At 40.1% G+C, this 17,953-nt stretch overlaps 1 protein-coding gene across 3 annotated transcripts in view; it reads right to left on the reverse strand.

Moving 5' to 3' along the window:
- pank1a (pantothenate kinase 1a) overlaps positions 1-17,953 on the reverse strand; it is a 25,305-nt gene extending 7,352 nt beyond the window's left edge. Inside the window, exons 1-6 of one of the 3 annotated variants that reach the window (XM_031315909.2) lie at positions 17,142-17,947; positions 5,249-5,395; positions 4,570-4,775; positions 3,396-3,649; positions 2,039-2,215; positions 1,414-1,537 (exon numbers count right to left, since the gene is read on the reverse strand). In XM_031315909.2, the coding sequence (XP_031171769.1) occupies positions 1,414-1,537; positions 2,039-2,215; positions 3,396-3,649; positions 4,570-4,775; positions 5,249-5,395; positions 17,142-17,406 (1,173 nt within the window). In that variant the 5' untranslated portion in view covers positions 17,407-17,947. Of the gene's footprint in view, positions 1-1,413; positions 1,538-2,038; positions 2,216-3,395; positions 3,650-4,569; positions 4,776-5,248; positions 5,396-16,394; positions 16,633-17,141 lie in introns of those variants that run through there. The other 2 variants (XM_031315911.2, XM_031315910.2) reach the window with 2 other exon arrangements.

Raw genomic sequence — 17,953 nt, forward strand, 5'->3', positions numbered from 1 at the left:
AGGAAAGACTGTGACCAGTATTATAAAAATGTAGTTTTCTGCTGTTAAGAAGATACGATGATAAGATGGAGGTCCCTTTCTGTCCACAGCCAGAAGAAGAAAAACTAGTAGAGACTATTTCTCTTATTTGCTTAAAAGGTGCACTATGAGTTCCTGCATGGTCACTTCTGTTGACGTTCCAAGTAAATTTCAAACAAAACAGAGCAAGCTCGCCCCTCCCCCCATGTTTCCGTAACTGTCATGACTAACTGAATAACTGTCACTAACCCTGAACCCCTCCCGCAACCATCTTGTCGGTGATTGGCTGGAGTGGATTGCTGTATTTCGGTGTACAGCCTGTGTCCCTAGTGTTTGTTTGACATTTACGACCCTTGTGTTGTCTCCCGAGACCGGGCTTTTTCACAGTGTGTTCAGGGGCCAGGCAGCTAGCGGATCAAGGAGAGATGCCTACGATTTGAGACAAAAATTAAATCGCGCTGAAACCATGCAGGAACTCATAGTGCACCTTTAAGTGCTCAGTGAGTCTTTTGAAAACTAATAATTTTTGTAAAGGCCAAAAATATATCTTTACCAAAGAGTGGTATGATGGGTCACTTGGTTTCGAAGATCAGTCTAGCTTTCAGAGGAGAATTTTAGCATCAACATTTTTATCCCTAAAACCATTTAAGGGAAACACCTTCAACATTAAAGATAATTAAAATCAAAAGAGGACAACTGGTTAATTCCACTCCATCAATATAAGCCCTCAACCCTACGGTCGGTGGAAATGTGTGTGCGTCTTCGCTGCAGCTCTGTGTGCAGTGATAGCCCTGTACAATGCTGCTTGATCGCCATGCCACAATGCAACACTGTAAAGAAGCTCACAGCACACAGAAAGACTCCAGGCTGATCCCCCACTCCAGAAACCAACAAAGTTTGAGTTTGATTTGACTGCTGTCACCGAAAAAATTTCAAATCCCGCTTTAACAGTTGTTTCACTTTTGTTTCATTTAACCATTTACTTATTCATTTCATCATCAGTCATTAAACTATTACACTATTACACTAAACCACTTTTGGTTGCTGTGGTTTTATTTTTGTGATGCTGATTGTGGTGCCAATTAGCACCGACAATCCCACAATTATTTGAAACTCATCAGCATTCACAAATAGTTTCAAAACATCACCAGTGATGGGATTTTAGGGCTTTAGGTTTTCAACTTTAAAACATAACATCTTGCAGCAACAACCATACAGTATAGTTAGCATAACAGTTTTTATGTAAAAAAAAAAAAAATGGTAAGGCAAATGTCCCTCTGTAATTTTGTACAAACCTGGGTAAAAATGAAGCACATACAGAAATTGTGTGTTGGGTGATATGATCCTGTGTGTGTGTGTGTGTGTGTGTGTGTGTGTGTGTGTGTGTGTGTGTACCTCATTGACAGCACACATCCGTGCTATGGATCCTATGTTGTTAGTGATGGTGACCAGTGTGGCTCTGGCCAGGTCTTCCTTGCTGATGCTGTCTCGCTTCTCTTTGCTCATCATGTGGCCAAAACTGTAAAAACAGACCGTAAGAAACACAGCATGTAAAAAAAAGATCATTTTACATGTAAACATAAATGCACAGACCTATTTAAGTTTGATGAACTCTTAACAAATGAAATGAAAAAGAAAAAAAACAAATAGCCTCTGTAAATGTTAATAACCTTTAGAACAACAGTAAACAATTTTTGTTTGACAAAGCGTGTGTGCGTGTTTTATTTAAAAAGAATTACCAAATGGAACACAATCACATGAAACAGTGATTCTAATCAGATGCCTTTTTCACTTTGCTTTATGGATCAACTTTTGAACACAAAGCTGCAAGTTAACTGTATACATTCTGTGTGTGTGTGTGTGTGTGTGTGTGTGTGTGTGTGTGTGTGTGTGTGTGTGTGTGTGTGTGTGTGTGTGTGTGTGTGTGTGTGTGTGTGTGTCATGTACCCTGTCAGCTATTACTTCATACACCATTTGCTGGTATGTGTATTTCTGTTATGACTGTGTCTTCTGCACTCACCTGGATGCGACAGCAGAGCCCTGCAGGCCAAAGCGCTCGTAGTCTCCTCCGTAGATATCTTTCACCAGTTTGTCCACGTTGGTAGAGTCGCCCTTGCTGGCCATTTCCAACGCCTCCTCGAATGTCTCGCAGCCCGTCAGCAGACAGCAAAGGCCCAGGAATGTACCACCTCCCAGACTAAAGGTAAGAGATATAGCCAGAGATATAGTGTGAGGGAGACAATAACAGAGGAAAAAGGGTTGGAGAAGAAGTGAAAAACATGAGTGTTAAAATAAGAGGATGAGCAAGAGGTAGGAGGTGTTAAAGAGGAAAGATAGAAGAGGGGAATGAATAATGAGAGGAAGGAGTAGATGTGAAGGAAGGAAATACATGGAGAAAGAGACAATATGAGAGGGGAGGAGAGAGAACAAAAGGGGTGTTGAAGATGTGAATGTTTTTCGTCTGAAATGAATTATGCAAAGGTTTACTTTACTAAATTAAATTCCTATCTACTTCTGTCCTCAGCTTTAAGATCGCTTCCTAGTACTTCAGTCTCTTACGCCACCTAAGCTGTTTGGGCAATGCAGACCAGACCTCTAACCTCTCTAAACAACTTTTATTTCCGGTATGTAATGTGATGCAAAATACACGAGAAAAGAAAATCAACACAAAATAATTCAACATATGAATATGGGACAGTTGTTTTGAAATAATACAAATAATCTTCCTTTGCCCAGCATTAATAAAAAAACATAAGTTTAGTATGTGCTAGATGACTGTGGTGGGTGAAGTTGTGACAGATAATTAGGAGGCTTGTTAAATAAAATATAAGTGTAAAATAACCAAACCAAGTCAACATGCTCTCATCATGTCTGGAAGGGGCTTTCTTTGATCTTCTGACTGTTTGTAACAGCTCACTATCTAATCGCAATCAACTGCTACGATTACATAAGTAGCAAAGTACACAAGGTGACCAGAGAAAATGAACGGCTGGAATTCAAACAGCTGATTCTGGCTTATCTACCGGATCTACTGAAGCTAGAGTATTCAGCCACCTTCACCCTTTGCACATTTCATGCATGCAAAACAACTTCAAGTTCAAAACATTGGGCTCAACGTGGACTTTAGTGGAACAAACTAGTTTTGTCTTTCCATTGGTTTTGGGCCCAACTGATAACAATATGCAAAATACGTATATCCCTTTTCACTAGGCTCTGTTTTTTAGTGTCATTAATTTCAGTCCAATGTTTCAGTTAACCAGGTCACTTGGCTATAATAGTAGGAGACTAGGTGGCAGCTTGCTGTGAGGTTGCAGGTTTTAGCTGGTGGTTGTAGTTTTTTTTTTTTTTTTTTACATTTGTCTATCTACCCTCCTCACCTGGTCCCAGTCACCCGTTTGTAGTTGTTCTCAGAGTACACGGCCAGTATGGAGACCCCAGAGCCAATGTTGACCAGCAGCATGGGGAAAGGGTTGTCCAGGGTGCAGGTCTTCTTCACGCAGCTCTGGGTGTCTGATGGGTTCTGGAAGTAGTAGCCCTCTGGGTGTCCATTGAAGCTCACCCGGTCCACGAACAGCAGGCCGCGGATCAGGCAGTCCAGCTCGTCAAGCTTCAGCAGCTCCAGGTCAGCCATCTGCAGCACAAATGGAGGACACTATTTTAGCAAAACACTATCAAACGGGTTGGAACTGTTTAAGATGATTTACAGTAAAAGATTATATAATGCACTTCAAATGGATACTTTGCTGATATTCAACCAACTTTGTATCAAATAATGTTGGTAAACTTTCCTCCCAGTGCCCAGACCACCCTACTCACAGGCCAGCCGAAAGCCTACTGGAACTACAGATTGTACTTCCGCATACAGACACAAAGAGTATGGAAGCGGATCGAGAGAGAGAGAGAGAGAGACCCCCCATTAATCCTTCTGCACTGCAGAAAGGGTCAATGAACTCAGGTAAACAGGCACTGAGACAGATATCAAATGCGCTCACTTCCAAAAATCATGCACAAATGTATGGATAACCTCAATCAACTGCAAATACATTGACACAGACAGACAATTTTGCTAAAATCAGATTATAACTGGTGAGAACTTTAATTATGTATACTTTAAATGTGACAGAGCTGTTTACATGGCCTAGTTAGCATGAACTGGGGCTTCAACTAACGATTATTTTCATTATCGATTAATGTCCAGATTATTTTTTTACTTAATCATTTGGTCAATAGAAATAAGTAATTAAATGTTGTTTTATCCGACCAACAGTCCAAAACTCAAAGACATTCAATTTAGTATAATGTAGGAAGAAGCAACAAGGCAACAAGAAGCAACAAATTCCTACATTTGAAAAGCTGGAACTGTCAAATGTTTGCCATGTTTGGTTTAAAAATTACTTGTGATTAATTGGTTATCAAAATAGTTGCAGATTAATTTTCTGTCGATCGACTAATCGTTGCAGCTCTATCAGAAATCAAATGTTTGCAGTGAGAAAGATTCTAATGGTAACTTTTCTTTGTGTTTCTTAACGCTGACATTTTCTCTGGCCTTACTGTTCTGAAGTCATTCTCGAACTTGTACGCCCCGCCTCCGGTGGCGCAGAGTGTTGTGTGCAAACTGGAGAAGTTCTTGTCGCGACCCATCTGGATGAAATGGTGCATGGCCTGCGTTGGGAAGCGGATGAAGTGCAGGTTCCCCGTCCTGCCGCACATGGTCAGGTTCCTCAGCTCCAGGTGGACGTCACGGACGCCGGTTTTACCTGAGTGAGGAAGGAACAATGTTTACACTACACTAGATTCTGGCCTGATGTACTCATGTGGAATTATAAATTGCACACACACTCTACGAAAAGCTGTGGTTAAAGTTTATCTGAGCACTTTTATGACCTACATAAATGTAATTTCTTTGTAATGTGGTGATGTTGTTCAGCTTCAGACCTTTGAGGTGAATGATCTGGTTTAATGAATAATAACTGAACCTGAAGTCAAGAACAAAACACCTTATCAATCTTATGCAATTCATTAGTTACACCGACTGTAAAATATATCCTGCTATCTTCCTGTGAAGTGTCCATGACCTGACCTTCCCTGTTTTAAATACACAAGTGAGTTGACACATGCAAGTATATGGGAGTGACCAGTTGTGTGTGTGTGTGTGTGTGTGTGTGTGTGTGTGTGTGTGTGTGTGTGTGTGTGTGTGTGTGTGCGTGTGTGTGCATGTGTGTGGACATACCATAGGCCACATTTGAGGTGAGGTAGCGGCGGATGGACTTGAGGTTTTCCACTTCTTCCTGTTCCTCCTCTGCAGTTATATCGACTGGCTCAAAGTACACCAACTTGACCAAGGTGCCACCAATGTCCATACCGAACCAGGGGAAGGCTAAGAAGAGGAGAGGAGAACGAGAAGATTGTAATGAACCGCTTTACCCATAAAAACAACACATAATACATACCAAAGTGAAAGAAAACAGGATTTGACTGACGCTAATAATCAACTTTTTTTCTTTTTTTTTTTTATAAAGATGACTATTAAGTTGCAAAAAAAGCTGACTAAAACCCAGACAGACAGTAGCCGTGTTATAAAATACCTGTGATTAAAGAGGTATCATTATGCTAACAGCCAACATACAGTAAATACAATGTCTGATATGTGGTCATAAATTAACTTATTATATTGTTGCTGATCATGTTTTTCTTATCTGAATCGGTCAACGCTTGGTCAACGCACATCATCCAACCCTCAATACGACTGTCTTCCCAACCAGGTGAAACATGGCTGAGAGAATAAAATTGATTCAATGATTTTGAAGTTTCAATCATCTAAGTGACCCTTAAACAGACAGAGAGAAAGAAATAAAAGAGAACTATTTAGTAATTATTCAATATAAGTCAGTGTAATTCTGTAATTCTATGGCTTAGCAGTGAAGTGTGGAACTACACTGTAGACTAGAGTGGAGCTGAAACAATTAGTCCATTAATCAACAGATATTAACTGCCAACTATTTTAATAACCGATTAATCGTTTCAGTCATTTTTCAAGCAAAAAAAGCCAAATATTTGTGATTTCCAGGTTCTTAAATGTGATGATTTGCTGCTTTTTGTTGTTCCCATATATGTTTGTAAACTGAATATCTTTTGACTGGATTTTGACTGATGGTTGAACTTAACAAGCTATTTAAATACATCATCTTAAGATGCTGGGGAATTATAATGGCTGTTTTTCACTATTTTATGACATTTTATATATACATAAAAACAGTTAATCAAGAAAATAATCTGCAGATAAATTGATAATGAAAATAACTGTTAATTGCAGCCCTGGACTGGAGTCTCTGCTATCAACCTGTGACGCCTGTCTGAAAATTGTATGTATCGTGATTCTTTTTGGCGACGATTTTTAAAATCAATTCTTTTCCCTATAATCAATATTTTTTATTGTTTTATTTCACCAATGATTTACCTAAATATTTTCTGTTTATACAGCACAGCAGTTGAGTACAACAACAAAAAAAATCTTTCAGCACAACCGGCTATAAAAAAAGAAAAAAAAAAAAAAAAAAAAAAACTGCCACAATCGCCATGGAAACAGTCAACCCCCTTCCTCCATCATCTCCTCTTCTCCTTGTCTCTTCAGCCTCCTATTTTCTCTTTCACATACTCTCAGCCTCTCTACGGTGTTCACACACACACACACACACACACACACACACACACACACACACACACACACACACACACTCTCTCTCTATCTTTCTTCCTCATTCTCTTTCCATCTCCTATTTGGCTTCATCCCTTTTCACTTACTTATCCTCCCTTCTTGCTCCCTCAGTTTTCTATTTTCTTTTCCCTCTCCCGGTCCTCTTACCGTCTTTTGCATGCTTCTTGTTTCTCGATGGATCTAATTCAATTAAAGTCAGATTTACTGGCATGGATGGAAGACAACTGATAACGCAAGATGTTTTTAATGCACCACAAAGCAACTACTATATCAGACGTAGAAGTACATCAGCCTTTCTTGGTTTTTCAGTCCAATTCAGAAAGCTTTATTTGCATGATAATAAGACCTGAAATGATTTGTTGATTATAATCGATTGACAAAAAAATTCATCTGCACACAATTTTTAAGCAACATTGACAAATGTAAATATAATATAAAGTCTAGTTGTGCTATGTTGGGGACAAGACGTCACACAAATGGGCCGTTTCAGTGACACTCCCCCCGTATATATAGATATATATATATTTATGTGATAACAATAAAATCACATTGGTTAAAACGAAACAAAAATCCACTATTAAATGTATTTACCTTTGGCAGAAAAATTCTATTCTAGCTATGCATATGTTTAGAAGCCACCTGCCCTTATCTTTGCACTGGCAGTAACAAATATCTGGTTGTTCTGGTTCAGAAAGGCAAATGTTTCATAACGTTGTGCTCTTTCCTTGTGACAGTCATGGTGAGACAGTGAGGTTACTGAGGGTCACATTAGAGAGGGACACTCAGCATTCTTTTAGCCTTTGAAACATTAAACGTTTTATAAGTGTTCCACTGTTGGCGACACACTCACTAAAACATGTTGTGGAAAGCAGCAGCTATCAACAAAAGAATGTTCAATCCAAATTGTTTCTGCACGATGTTGACCTTTAATCATAAAAAAGAAACTGCTCATATGGGTAACTTATTAAATGAACCACAAAAATTATAAAAAATGGCCATCAAAGTGTTCTTTGGGCCAAGATAACATCTTTAAATGTCTTGTTTTGACCAACCAACAAACTCAAAAATATTACATTTACGGTCACATTCGACAAGGAAAAGCAGCAAACCTCACAAGTGACAAGCTGAAGCTAAGGGATATTTGGCATTTTTGCTTGAAAAATGATTAAATGAATATCAAAGTAGATTCATTTTGCGTATTACTGGTGACGTTTTAACCTTTCCTGGTCCTCTCTGTGCTTGCAGCATTGCCCTCGCATGATGATAAGGAGATTGAAGGGAACTGAATGGTACAGTCTGGCTTATTGAGGCAAAGTCCACTTTTAGATTAGAGCCACCAGATTTGAGTTTGGGATGTTAGGTGTTAAATGTTGTTAGCAATTTGTGCTACTTAACTATCCTTGCTGTCCAAATACAGTAAGGTATCATTAACAATATAACAGTCATTATGATAGACAGTGGTGGCATATACTATATGAGCAGCAAGTTACAACCTTCAAGTGCTTGACTTGAACAACCCTCAATCTCGTGTTTATTGTATATCATATCACATGATACAGTTTGTAGTGACTTAGAACAGTGACTGTGTGACAGTCTACTACAAGTCCTTAACAACATTGGGCTGAAGGCAGTTAAAAATTGTTACATCCTTTTTGCTGTTCTTTTCTTCAAAGTTAACATAGTAATTCACACCTGACAACAGTATAACATCTAATACATTATTCCTGCCATAGTGGCACCTCATAATGTTCAGCATGTTTTGTTAAAAGTGTGTTGTAGTATGTGGTGGTGTTGTATTGATCTGCATTATATGTTAATATGGAGTATTTTACTGAACATCAATGTATAGACGCAATCCCGCTTAGTCGTCACTTATCACCCACTAGAAGTGTGTAGCGGTGGCTGTATCTGCAGAGACTCTGCCCTTTGCCTGTATTTTCTTTGTTCTTCTTATTTTTCTGTGTGCGTGAGGTTTATGGGCGTCAGCAAATAGCCTTTGGGCCCCACATGGGTGTGTCACCCCCCCAGCCAATAACAGCGTGCAGGTTGTGCAGCTAGTTTTCATTCCCAGGTACCTACATGCCCCTTGGTGCTTCATACTGATGCACACATTTACACATACAGACAGACAGGATGAAGCTATGCATTCACACGAAATCCGGCAATGTGGCACCTTCCTGCGGAGGTGTGGATGTGCTTATTTGTGCTTCAGAACGTAACAGCTGTGAGATGACGTTTTATTACTCGGATTTACTGCTTTGTTCAGCGCTCCCTCTTTTCATTCACCACGGCTGATCTCTCTCTCTGTCGCTGCGGAGGAGGGGCCAACTTTGAGCGGTGTGTGTTTACTAACAGTTTACTAACAGTAAGCGGTGCTAAATAGCCTCAGGAAGGAACTTCTTGAACTTTTGGTGGAACGTGTATGTTCAAAAGTTGTTTTAGCCTTGAAAACTCAGATTGGACAGATAGTCTAGCTAGCTGTCTGGATTTACCCTGCAGAGATCTGAGAAAAGGTTAACCATAGTCCTCATAAATCGACCAGAGTTTAAAATCCCAACACAAAGGCAGACCAAGGCATCTAGCCTATGATTGAAATCCGGTGGAATTTCCGTCAGCAACGGAGCAATCCCGGAAGTGGAACGTCAAGGATATAGACTAAAGTGTTCATGGTATTTTGTGAAAGACTTTAGCTGCTTACACACCAACCAGATGGCCAACCATCGGCAGAAAAGGCAGGTGGACTGATCAGTCTCCCCGAGTTGGTCAAAGAAATGCCTCAGAACACACCAAAGCGACGAGATGTAATACGTCTCCATAACAGCAGGCGGCGCTAATCTGTATTGTTGCCCAAAAAAATGAAAACCGGCAGCTGATTGGACGAACGCGTCACGTGGGTCTGTTTTCTCCGGAAATTCAAGCCAGACTGTCATGGCGGCTTGTTCAGAATACGATCTCATATTCTACTAAAATAGTTCACCGAAATGTGTTTCTGAAAACATTTTAAGAGAGAAATAGGCCATGCAGTTGCTGAATCCGTCTTCATTTCACATCGACAAAGGTCAGTTTAAAAGATTTTCGTCAGATTTTGAGAGACTCTAGTCACGCTCATTCCGCTCCCCGTTTCCGGGTTAGCACTCTACCAATCAGATGGGTCATTTGAGTCCGACTGCCGGCAGTGCCCGCCCCGCCGATTTTACATGTCAAATCGGCCAAAATGAAGGATGACAGCTCCTCGGACGGACGACGGCACAGAACATACCGAACAGACTCGAGTCACTGACCTCGCCAGACTGTCCAACGGCCGATTATCGGCTCTGTGTGTCCGAGCCTTTATGCGCACTGGGTCACTGAAACCTGCAGTACTCCCGTAACTGAAACCAACTTCATGACCGCGAGCATCACCACTGCTGCTGCCACCTCTACACCTGCTGCTGCTCTACTACAGTGGTTGGTGTTTGGTTACATTATAGCAGGGGTCATCTATCACCTCATTTATTGTTTGGTTGACTTTTTGTTACCGTCCCCTCTCACCTACTGACCTGCTCTAATGTCTGTAAACATGAACTGAGAAGCATAGATTTTGTGTGTCCGCTCTGGAAAATTCCCTTGGCTGATTAAAAAAAAAAAAAAAAAATAGGTCAAATAAACTGAAACAGAGCTTATATGATAGGCTTTTTAAACAACCAATTCACAGATTGATACTATTGACAGATTGAACTAAACTACTTCATTATATTTTCCACTCGTGACAACACTAATCTCAGATACATAACTCAAACCAACTACTGGAAAAACAGGAAACTTGATAATGATCTTTCTGTCTTTTTAATGTTTTGAGGTCAGGTGCTGCATCCTTGAAGCCGTAAGAAGTAAAGATTTATAACAAGCACCAAAGCTAAGGCAGAACTGTGAAACGCTGGAATAAGAAATATGATCTTCTTCTCTGATATAATGGAAAGCAACGCTGTTAGAGGCCAGCTAAGGAACATGATGGTGTCTGTCTCAAGTGACAATCGCATTTCCCTTCACAGCCTCAGCCAAAAACACACGCTCAACCAGCACATGACATGATCTAAATAAAATTAAATATCTAAATGTCTCTGTTTTGACATCACAGTACCATAAATCAGGGCTTGTTCTCTGAAATAAATAAATATCTACTGATATTTTGAGTTGCTAGGAGACAGTATTTTGTGTCAATGCTAATGCTGTGTTCACAAATTCAACCTATTATACATGTGCCAAGAAACTGCACATTTCCCTTACTAAAATGTAATGCTGTCATAGTGGAAATTCCTTAAGTTACACAAATTCTCGACATTATAATCAATACTAATAAGGAACACAACTATTCAGAGGGGGAGGAAATGCTAATTTAACAGCATGATGTTTCCTGATAGCATCAATGAGTGCTTGTGGTTTCAGATAACAAACAAGTACTGTGTGATTCTTTTTTTTTTTTTGTGGCATGTCATAAAGCATTTGGAACAGGTTTTGTTTGTTTTTAAATTGGGGTCAAATATTGAGTTTGAGAAGTTTCACAAGTGCAAATAATGGCAGCAGCATTCTTAATGTAACATGTAGCCCTGTAACCTGAGGCCTATTAAATGACAACCAGTCAAACGCCTGAGCTAGTGTTTGAACCACATGTGTTCTCTGAATATACAGAGTCATTTGACAGTTTTTTTCATTAGTCTACTTGAGATTTATAGTCTCCCATCATCATTCCCTTGTGCAGTGGAAACAAATGGTGACAGTAACAAAATTGCTACCTGATGCCAGGAGAAACATTCCTTTTTTGCTGTCACACACAAGTCAGTGAAACGTGGCCGCACATCGACTAAAAAGACATAACACAATGTACTGGCCTACATTCTTTCTTTCATTCGTTCGTTCACTGAAGCCCTGTGGCTAAATTCACACATACATCTTCTACAAAAACCCAGGAACTATAATGGAGCGGTCCCTCAGCAGATTCCTGTCAACGTTTCCTTGACCAAGGCATGCAACTCCCACACAGATGTCAAGTTTTGCTGCCCAAAGGCCACTAATTAAGCACTGCTGCTCCACCCTCAAACATCCATCCATAAATGAAGTGAAAATTTGAATGTCCTGAAGTCCTCATAGTGCAGGGGTTTTATTTCAAAAGCAGACAGACACACACACGCAATGTGTTAAGCTAAAGGTCAGTGTGGCAAGGAGCAAGGTTGGGGGGCGAGGAATGATTTGTATCGATGTAGGTGAAAGGTCTCGGTATAAAAAGGTACGGTATATGTGTGTATACCGCCTGACTTAAATAACAAAGTGCAGAAGGCCTCATAAATGTATGTTTTTTCCACCATGCTTACTTTTCAAATTTCAAACTATTGGCAGCAACTGTTTCTGCTAAACGTCCTATTGTTAAAAGACCTCCTTGAATCTCAGGTTTTCCAGAGAGGACTGGTGTTTGTGTGCAACAGGACAAGGATAACACTTGCACAGCACACTTGTGTGATAAGACAAAAAAAATACACCAGCGGGCAGCTGAACACTGTCTGCATATAGTGGATACAATAATATGCACTCATTACTAAGCATAACAATATTTTGTCCTCCACAGGTTGCTGTTTATCTTATAATAGATAATTGTGTTTTGTTATTTAAACAAACGATTGAGGAAATAAACTTGTCCATGAGTCTATTGACAGACTTCCAGCTGACAGCGGGGTCTGTGAGCATCACTGGTCGGCCGGCGAGGGAGCGATCCCGGCCACCACCAGCTGGCTGTCACGTCAGACTGGACCTTCTCAAGTCCGACAACATCAGTGCAAATGTGCAATTGGCCATCAATTGTCGTAAAAATGCCCACATTCAAACGCTACACAGTTGATTTCTTGCATGAAAAAGTCTCAAAAGTGAATTTAGTGATGTACAACAAAATAGTTGTATAGATTGCTTTTCCTTGGGTTACCGGTTGTTAACACTGAATTTTAAACATTAGATTTTGCAGCTGAATTTGGCCTGTTGAACATGAGGAAGTTGAAAATATATTAGTTGGATGTAATACACTGTATTTTGCATCTGCAACTATTTTTATCAATTATTTATGTGATTTCTCAAGCAGAAAAGCCAATTATTCCCTTGTTCCAAGAAAATAATCCTTGTAAGTATTACTACTACTACAACTGTTACCTCTACTGCAATATGACTGCTGTATCAAATACATTAATACCTCCTACTAGCATTGGCCCTCCAGCAACTATTACTACTAGGTTTACCTAAACAATAAACACTTTACTGTATCTGAATTCATTTCAGTCTACGAATCCACACAGGCAGGTTAACATGCATGCAGATCATTGAGGAATGAGATTTATATAACAGGCAATGTGGCTGCTATCTTTTCTACTGTCTAGTAACACATCACATTAAAGAGAACATGAAGACAGAAGCCCCCCCCCAAACAAATAACCTACACCCTTACTGAAACTTGTGAGCACACACTGTTCACAATCCATCTGCAACAGGAAGTGGTAGAACATTGACTTGACCTTTTTGACAAACCTATATCTTTTCATGGGAGTTAATCTGTGACTAAATTACACTCAGATATAACCAGCTGGAAACTGTACTCATTGCCCTAAACATGTTTAAAGTCACCACCTAATTTTACCAAAACACATCCAGGGTTCTAAATGTAGGTCCTAATTTTACATGTTATGACTTTTCTATGATTCTCAATAGCTAAAACGTTCATTTTCTAGGAGCATTGCCCATCAAACTTACCGCTCCAGCCCCGACCCCCAACCACCTTGTATCGGCAGCCAAAGCCTAGTCTCAACAATTGAACTACTATGAAATCCCTCCCTATAGAGATTCCAAGAAAAGTATGTTTTTTTTCCCTGTCTTCCTTCCTATATTATAACACCCTGGTATCTGTAACTCAATGTGAATTTTAGTCAAAACTCTGAGTCACACACTTTTGTTCAAGTCAAAATTTCTCAAAAACTGAGACCAAACATTGCATCAATTTGCCAAATCAGATTTCTTTGAAAGCTTGGGCAAAAACAACTACTGGCCTTGCAAATTAAACACATTAGTGCTGTAGATACTGCCGCTAAAACTGTATGTAAAACTTCTTTTAACATATCTGTAGCGCAAATCACAATTCCACTTAAGTGTCTGATAAAATCTTACTTCTTACAATGGTGTTTCTGTGTCGATATCAAATTAATTTTGTTGGGAGAAGCACTGTTTCTGCAACCCTTCTAAATACTGATAATAAAGCCTACCAATCATACTGAGCTTTCTGTTGTTATTTAAGGGGACCCCACACAGTAGATGTGATGGTGCAACACGCCTCAGTGTGAATTTCCCCATTGTGGGATTAATAAAGGATTTTGAATCTTTGAACCTCCTTCAAAGGCACTTATCTCACCGACACATGGACACACAAGCGGCAGACTACACTATGAAGATGGTGGGGTAAAAGAGAAAGTTTCCTCCGCTTTCTTCCACTATTATGGTTTTGGCATTATTAAATCTTGGTAAAAGCATGCTGCATGCTTATTGGCTAATTGACGCTGATGAGACATTTGCTCCATAGGTATTGAAATTTGGTATTGAATGACGAGAGTGATACTCACTACTAAGTAGACAATTCGATCGGTGCGTAAAAAGTATTGAATTCAGTACCCAGACCTGTTCTGGGCTGCCAAGCTCAATTTGTTTGCCTATCCACCTAGGCTGCACACTACTGACCACTAACCATAACTCCACACACAGTGTGACTGTAATGGTATAACTTTAACTTTTAACAGTAAGTGGCAAATTGTCCACAAAGCAGTTTTGCTCTGCACTGAAATACTGCACATTCACTCACTCAGTAAAGTATTTATTGTCTGGTTTAAACATTGGTATGAAAACAGGTGACAACATCTCATTTGGGATTTTCAAATGAAAAATAATATAAAAAAAGAAGTGTAAAAGAAACTGTAGAAAGAGCTGAAGAATGGGCCTGTTTGTTAAAATAAATTGTTATTAAATTCTGAAACAGTCAATGAAAATTGCTGCCAAATTACTTCTGGTGTAAACCCGGGGTACTGCAGCCAGTGTTACCCAAAAATAACCCCAATCCAACCACCTCAAACACTGATTAGAAAAAAAATCTGAGGACAAAAGTGAAAAATCACATCCCCGAGGGGAATACATTCCAGGGTCAGCCCTCAGTAAGGGAAAGGCTTAGAGGGTTATCTGGGTTTATCAGGACGGCTGGCGTCCATCCAAGGATAACTCAGCTATAAACCAGGGGCGCTTTGACTGGACATTTCAAAGCTAACTGATGAAATGTCCACTTAATTACGTAATCTGGTCCAATTCTGGTGTGGGGCCTTTCTTTCTCAGGCTACTGAGCGTCACAGCAACCACAGCAAATGATCAATGCCTTATCAGCTGTATGTTCATTGCAACATCACACTTCTCCAGTTATTTGTCCATCCATAATCACACCATACAGACCCTATTACACTGGATGAAAAGAATGTCAATTTTTTTGTTTGGTGGAGTTTTCTCATGATAATTTTCCTGTTTTCAGATTGGTTTATTTATCTTTTCATACTTACAAATTAACTTACTAATGAAATATCAGTGAAAGGAGAAAAAAGAAAGGAAAGGAGATAGCCGGAAAATGAATGGAGATAGCCGGTGCTTAAGTTAACATTGAATGTACAGCATTTCCACCTTGTAGCTGGAGCCACATTATGAATAAAGAACTGCACCCACAAAAAATAAAAAGTGCTTCTGATTATGGGTAAGTGATATGCAATAACAGTAAATACCATAACATTATCACAACATTGAGGGTGCTTTATTTACTTAAGCATCCACATTCCCTTTGTAAAAGGTTGATCCAATGCTCGGCCTATTGTGTCAAATGATTTCTTAGTGTTTTGCTGGATAAAATCTCATTGTTAAAATAGGTCTACTCTAGTGTGTCGAAGGTCTCATACTGTGAAAGATGTAAGTAGAAACTTAACTTGTTATTCGTTTTTACATTAGAATGATTAACCACAAAATCTCAATATGAGAATTTTGTCATTACAAAATCATACGGTGAGACAATAAATGATCAAATTGAACTATTGGCCAGCTCTGATTCTAATTAATGCTGTAATATGCAAGCTTCAGTTATATAAATGTGAAAGTAGACACTAAAAAGGATGTCTCCAACTATTTCTCTCTGTCTCTCACTAACACAATTACAGATAGATGTAAGGAATGCCGGAGATGGCTTAACAACAAGGCCCCCAAACATGCAGCTGGTCTCACTGCAAACAATTCGGCATAAGAACAAGTTTAACCATGACAGCCATAATAAGCCACAACAAACCCTGGGGCTTGACTAAACAGCCCTGAAAAGGAGCAGTGAGGAAGTTGACACTGAAATTCCTTGCCATGAACACTATTTAGCTGCCTGCAAAAGCATAACTTTGAACAACACATGTGTTTATGTATTCAAGAGTATACTCTTTGCCTTTTTATCCTGGTTCAAATAGCCTAATACCAAGTTTTAAAGAGAAACTTAACCTCACCTAAAGAAAAAAATTAGTATAGACATTTAAATCCTTTCTTTGTTTTAATAGGCTTTCTCGATACAGTGAAACACAAATCAGTTCACACTTACCAGGTTTCTTTTCACTTATAAACTTCATTGTGAGGCAAAATATCAGCTCACAGGTGAAAAATCAAATAAACGATATTAGACACGTTTGTTAGAGAAGAGCTTAGAAGGCCTCAGTCAGTCTTGGGTATTTAAAGAGACTTCACACACTGAATAAAACGACACTTTTCTACATTCTGCATAGAAACTGTGAAGTTTTCCTGATGATCTTTACTCACATCCTCCGAAATACTTGACAAATAAGGGGGCGGGGTCCCCCTGCCTCCTGAAGGCAAAGGTCGGGTGTTGATTGGCCGAGGCAAGCCAGGCCCACTTATCAGGAGCTTTTTCACCACCGGGGAACCGACCAATCACAGCGCACCAAATTCAACCTAAACGCTCATAATAACAAAAGGGTGTCTCCCTGACAACAGCAGACTTGTAGATTGGAAAGATCAGCCGGAGATACTAACAACCTAGCTAATCTCATCAAAAAAGAGCCCTGTAGGGACAACATTGTTATCTGAAACACAAACCACGAAACGAGAACAGCAGTTAATAAGGCAGTGAACGGAGGTTATTGGTTTTATCATTACAACACGGCACGGTTGTGATCGGTATTACACAGCCGAGGGTTGCAGTTAACCCCAGTTCATACAAACACACCACCGCTTCCACCATCAGAACAAGTCATACCAGATCATGCAGCACACTGCATAACTTAACGAGAGCCTAGCTATTAAATTTGGTTTTCACAAGGTTAACACTTACGGGGTCTGCTCCGCCTCAACGACTCCGTCCTCCTCCGTAGCCTGCATCTCTTCGCCGGGGACCCGTTGCACTCCGCATCGTCCCCGCGGTGCAGATGATGCATGTTCTCAAACGTGCTGCTGTTGGGTCCGCCGGTGCTCGAGCCGAATGTATTGCTACTGCAACAGCTGCCGTTAGCGTGAAACCCCCTCTGGCTCTGACCGTTGTTGACATGAAAGGGTCCCGACGCTCCTTTCTTGTCGATCATTGACTTGGCTTTATCCATGGCAGCAGCTAGCCTAGCCTAGCATCTGCAGGAAAGACAAATGTACTAGCTAGCCCGGCTACTTTAGCTTAGCTAGCTAATGTTAGCCCTACTGCTTGTAAGCTAATGAGACAGTAGCGCGAGCAGCTAAACCGTATCCTTTTCCGAAATGTAACGTATGTTACCATAGAATATCACGCTAAAATGTAACGCGCATTTTTTATATAATTATGTATAAAATGGAAATGCGAGCCGTCGCTAAAATGCAGTGTTTTCTTTGAGGTCACTCGCGGTCATTTCCCCACATTGAGATTGTGGCAGGCGCAGCAGCAGCCGGTGTGTGGCGTGTGTCTGTCTGTGTGTTTCTGTTGGTGGACTGCTACGTCACACCAGCTCCTCCAGCCGAGGCCCGAACCCGTTTACCTCCTCCGACCGGTTTTCTCTTTTCTCAGCACTGTCATTCTACACTTAAACACAAAGAAATTCAAAACAGGGCTCGCCCTGTGTCGGCTATACAGTAGCAATGAGGCGCGGTTGCTCCCAGCTGGAATATTAAACAAACACACAC

This window comes from Sander lucioperca, chromosome 15 (genome assembly GCF_008315115.2).
Source record: "Sander lucioperca isolate FBNREF2018 chromosome 15, SLUC_FBN_1.2, whole genome shotgun sequence".
NCBI classification, from domain to species: Eukaryota; Metazoa; Chordata; class Actinopteri; order Perciformes; family Percidae; genus Sander; species Sander lucioperca.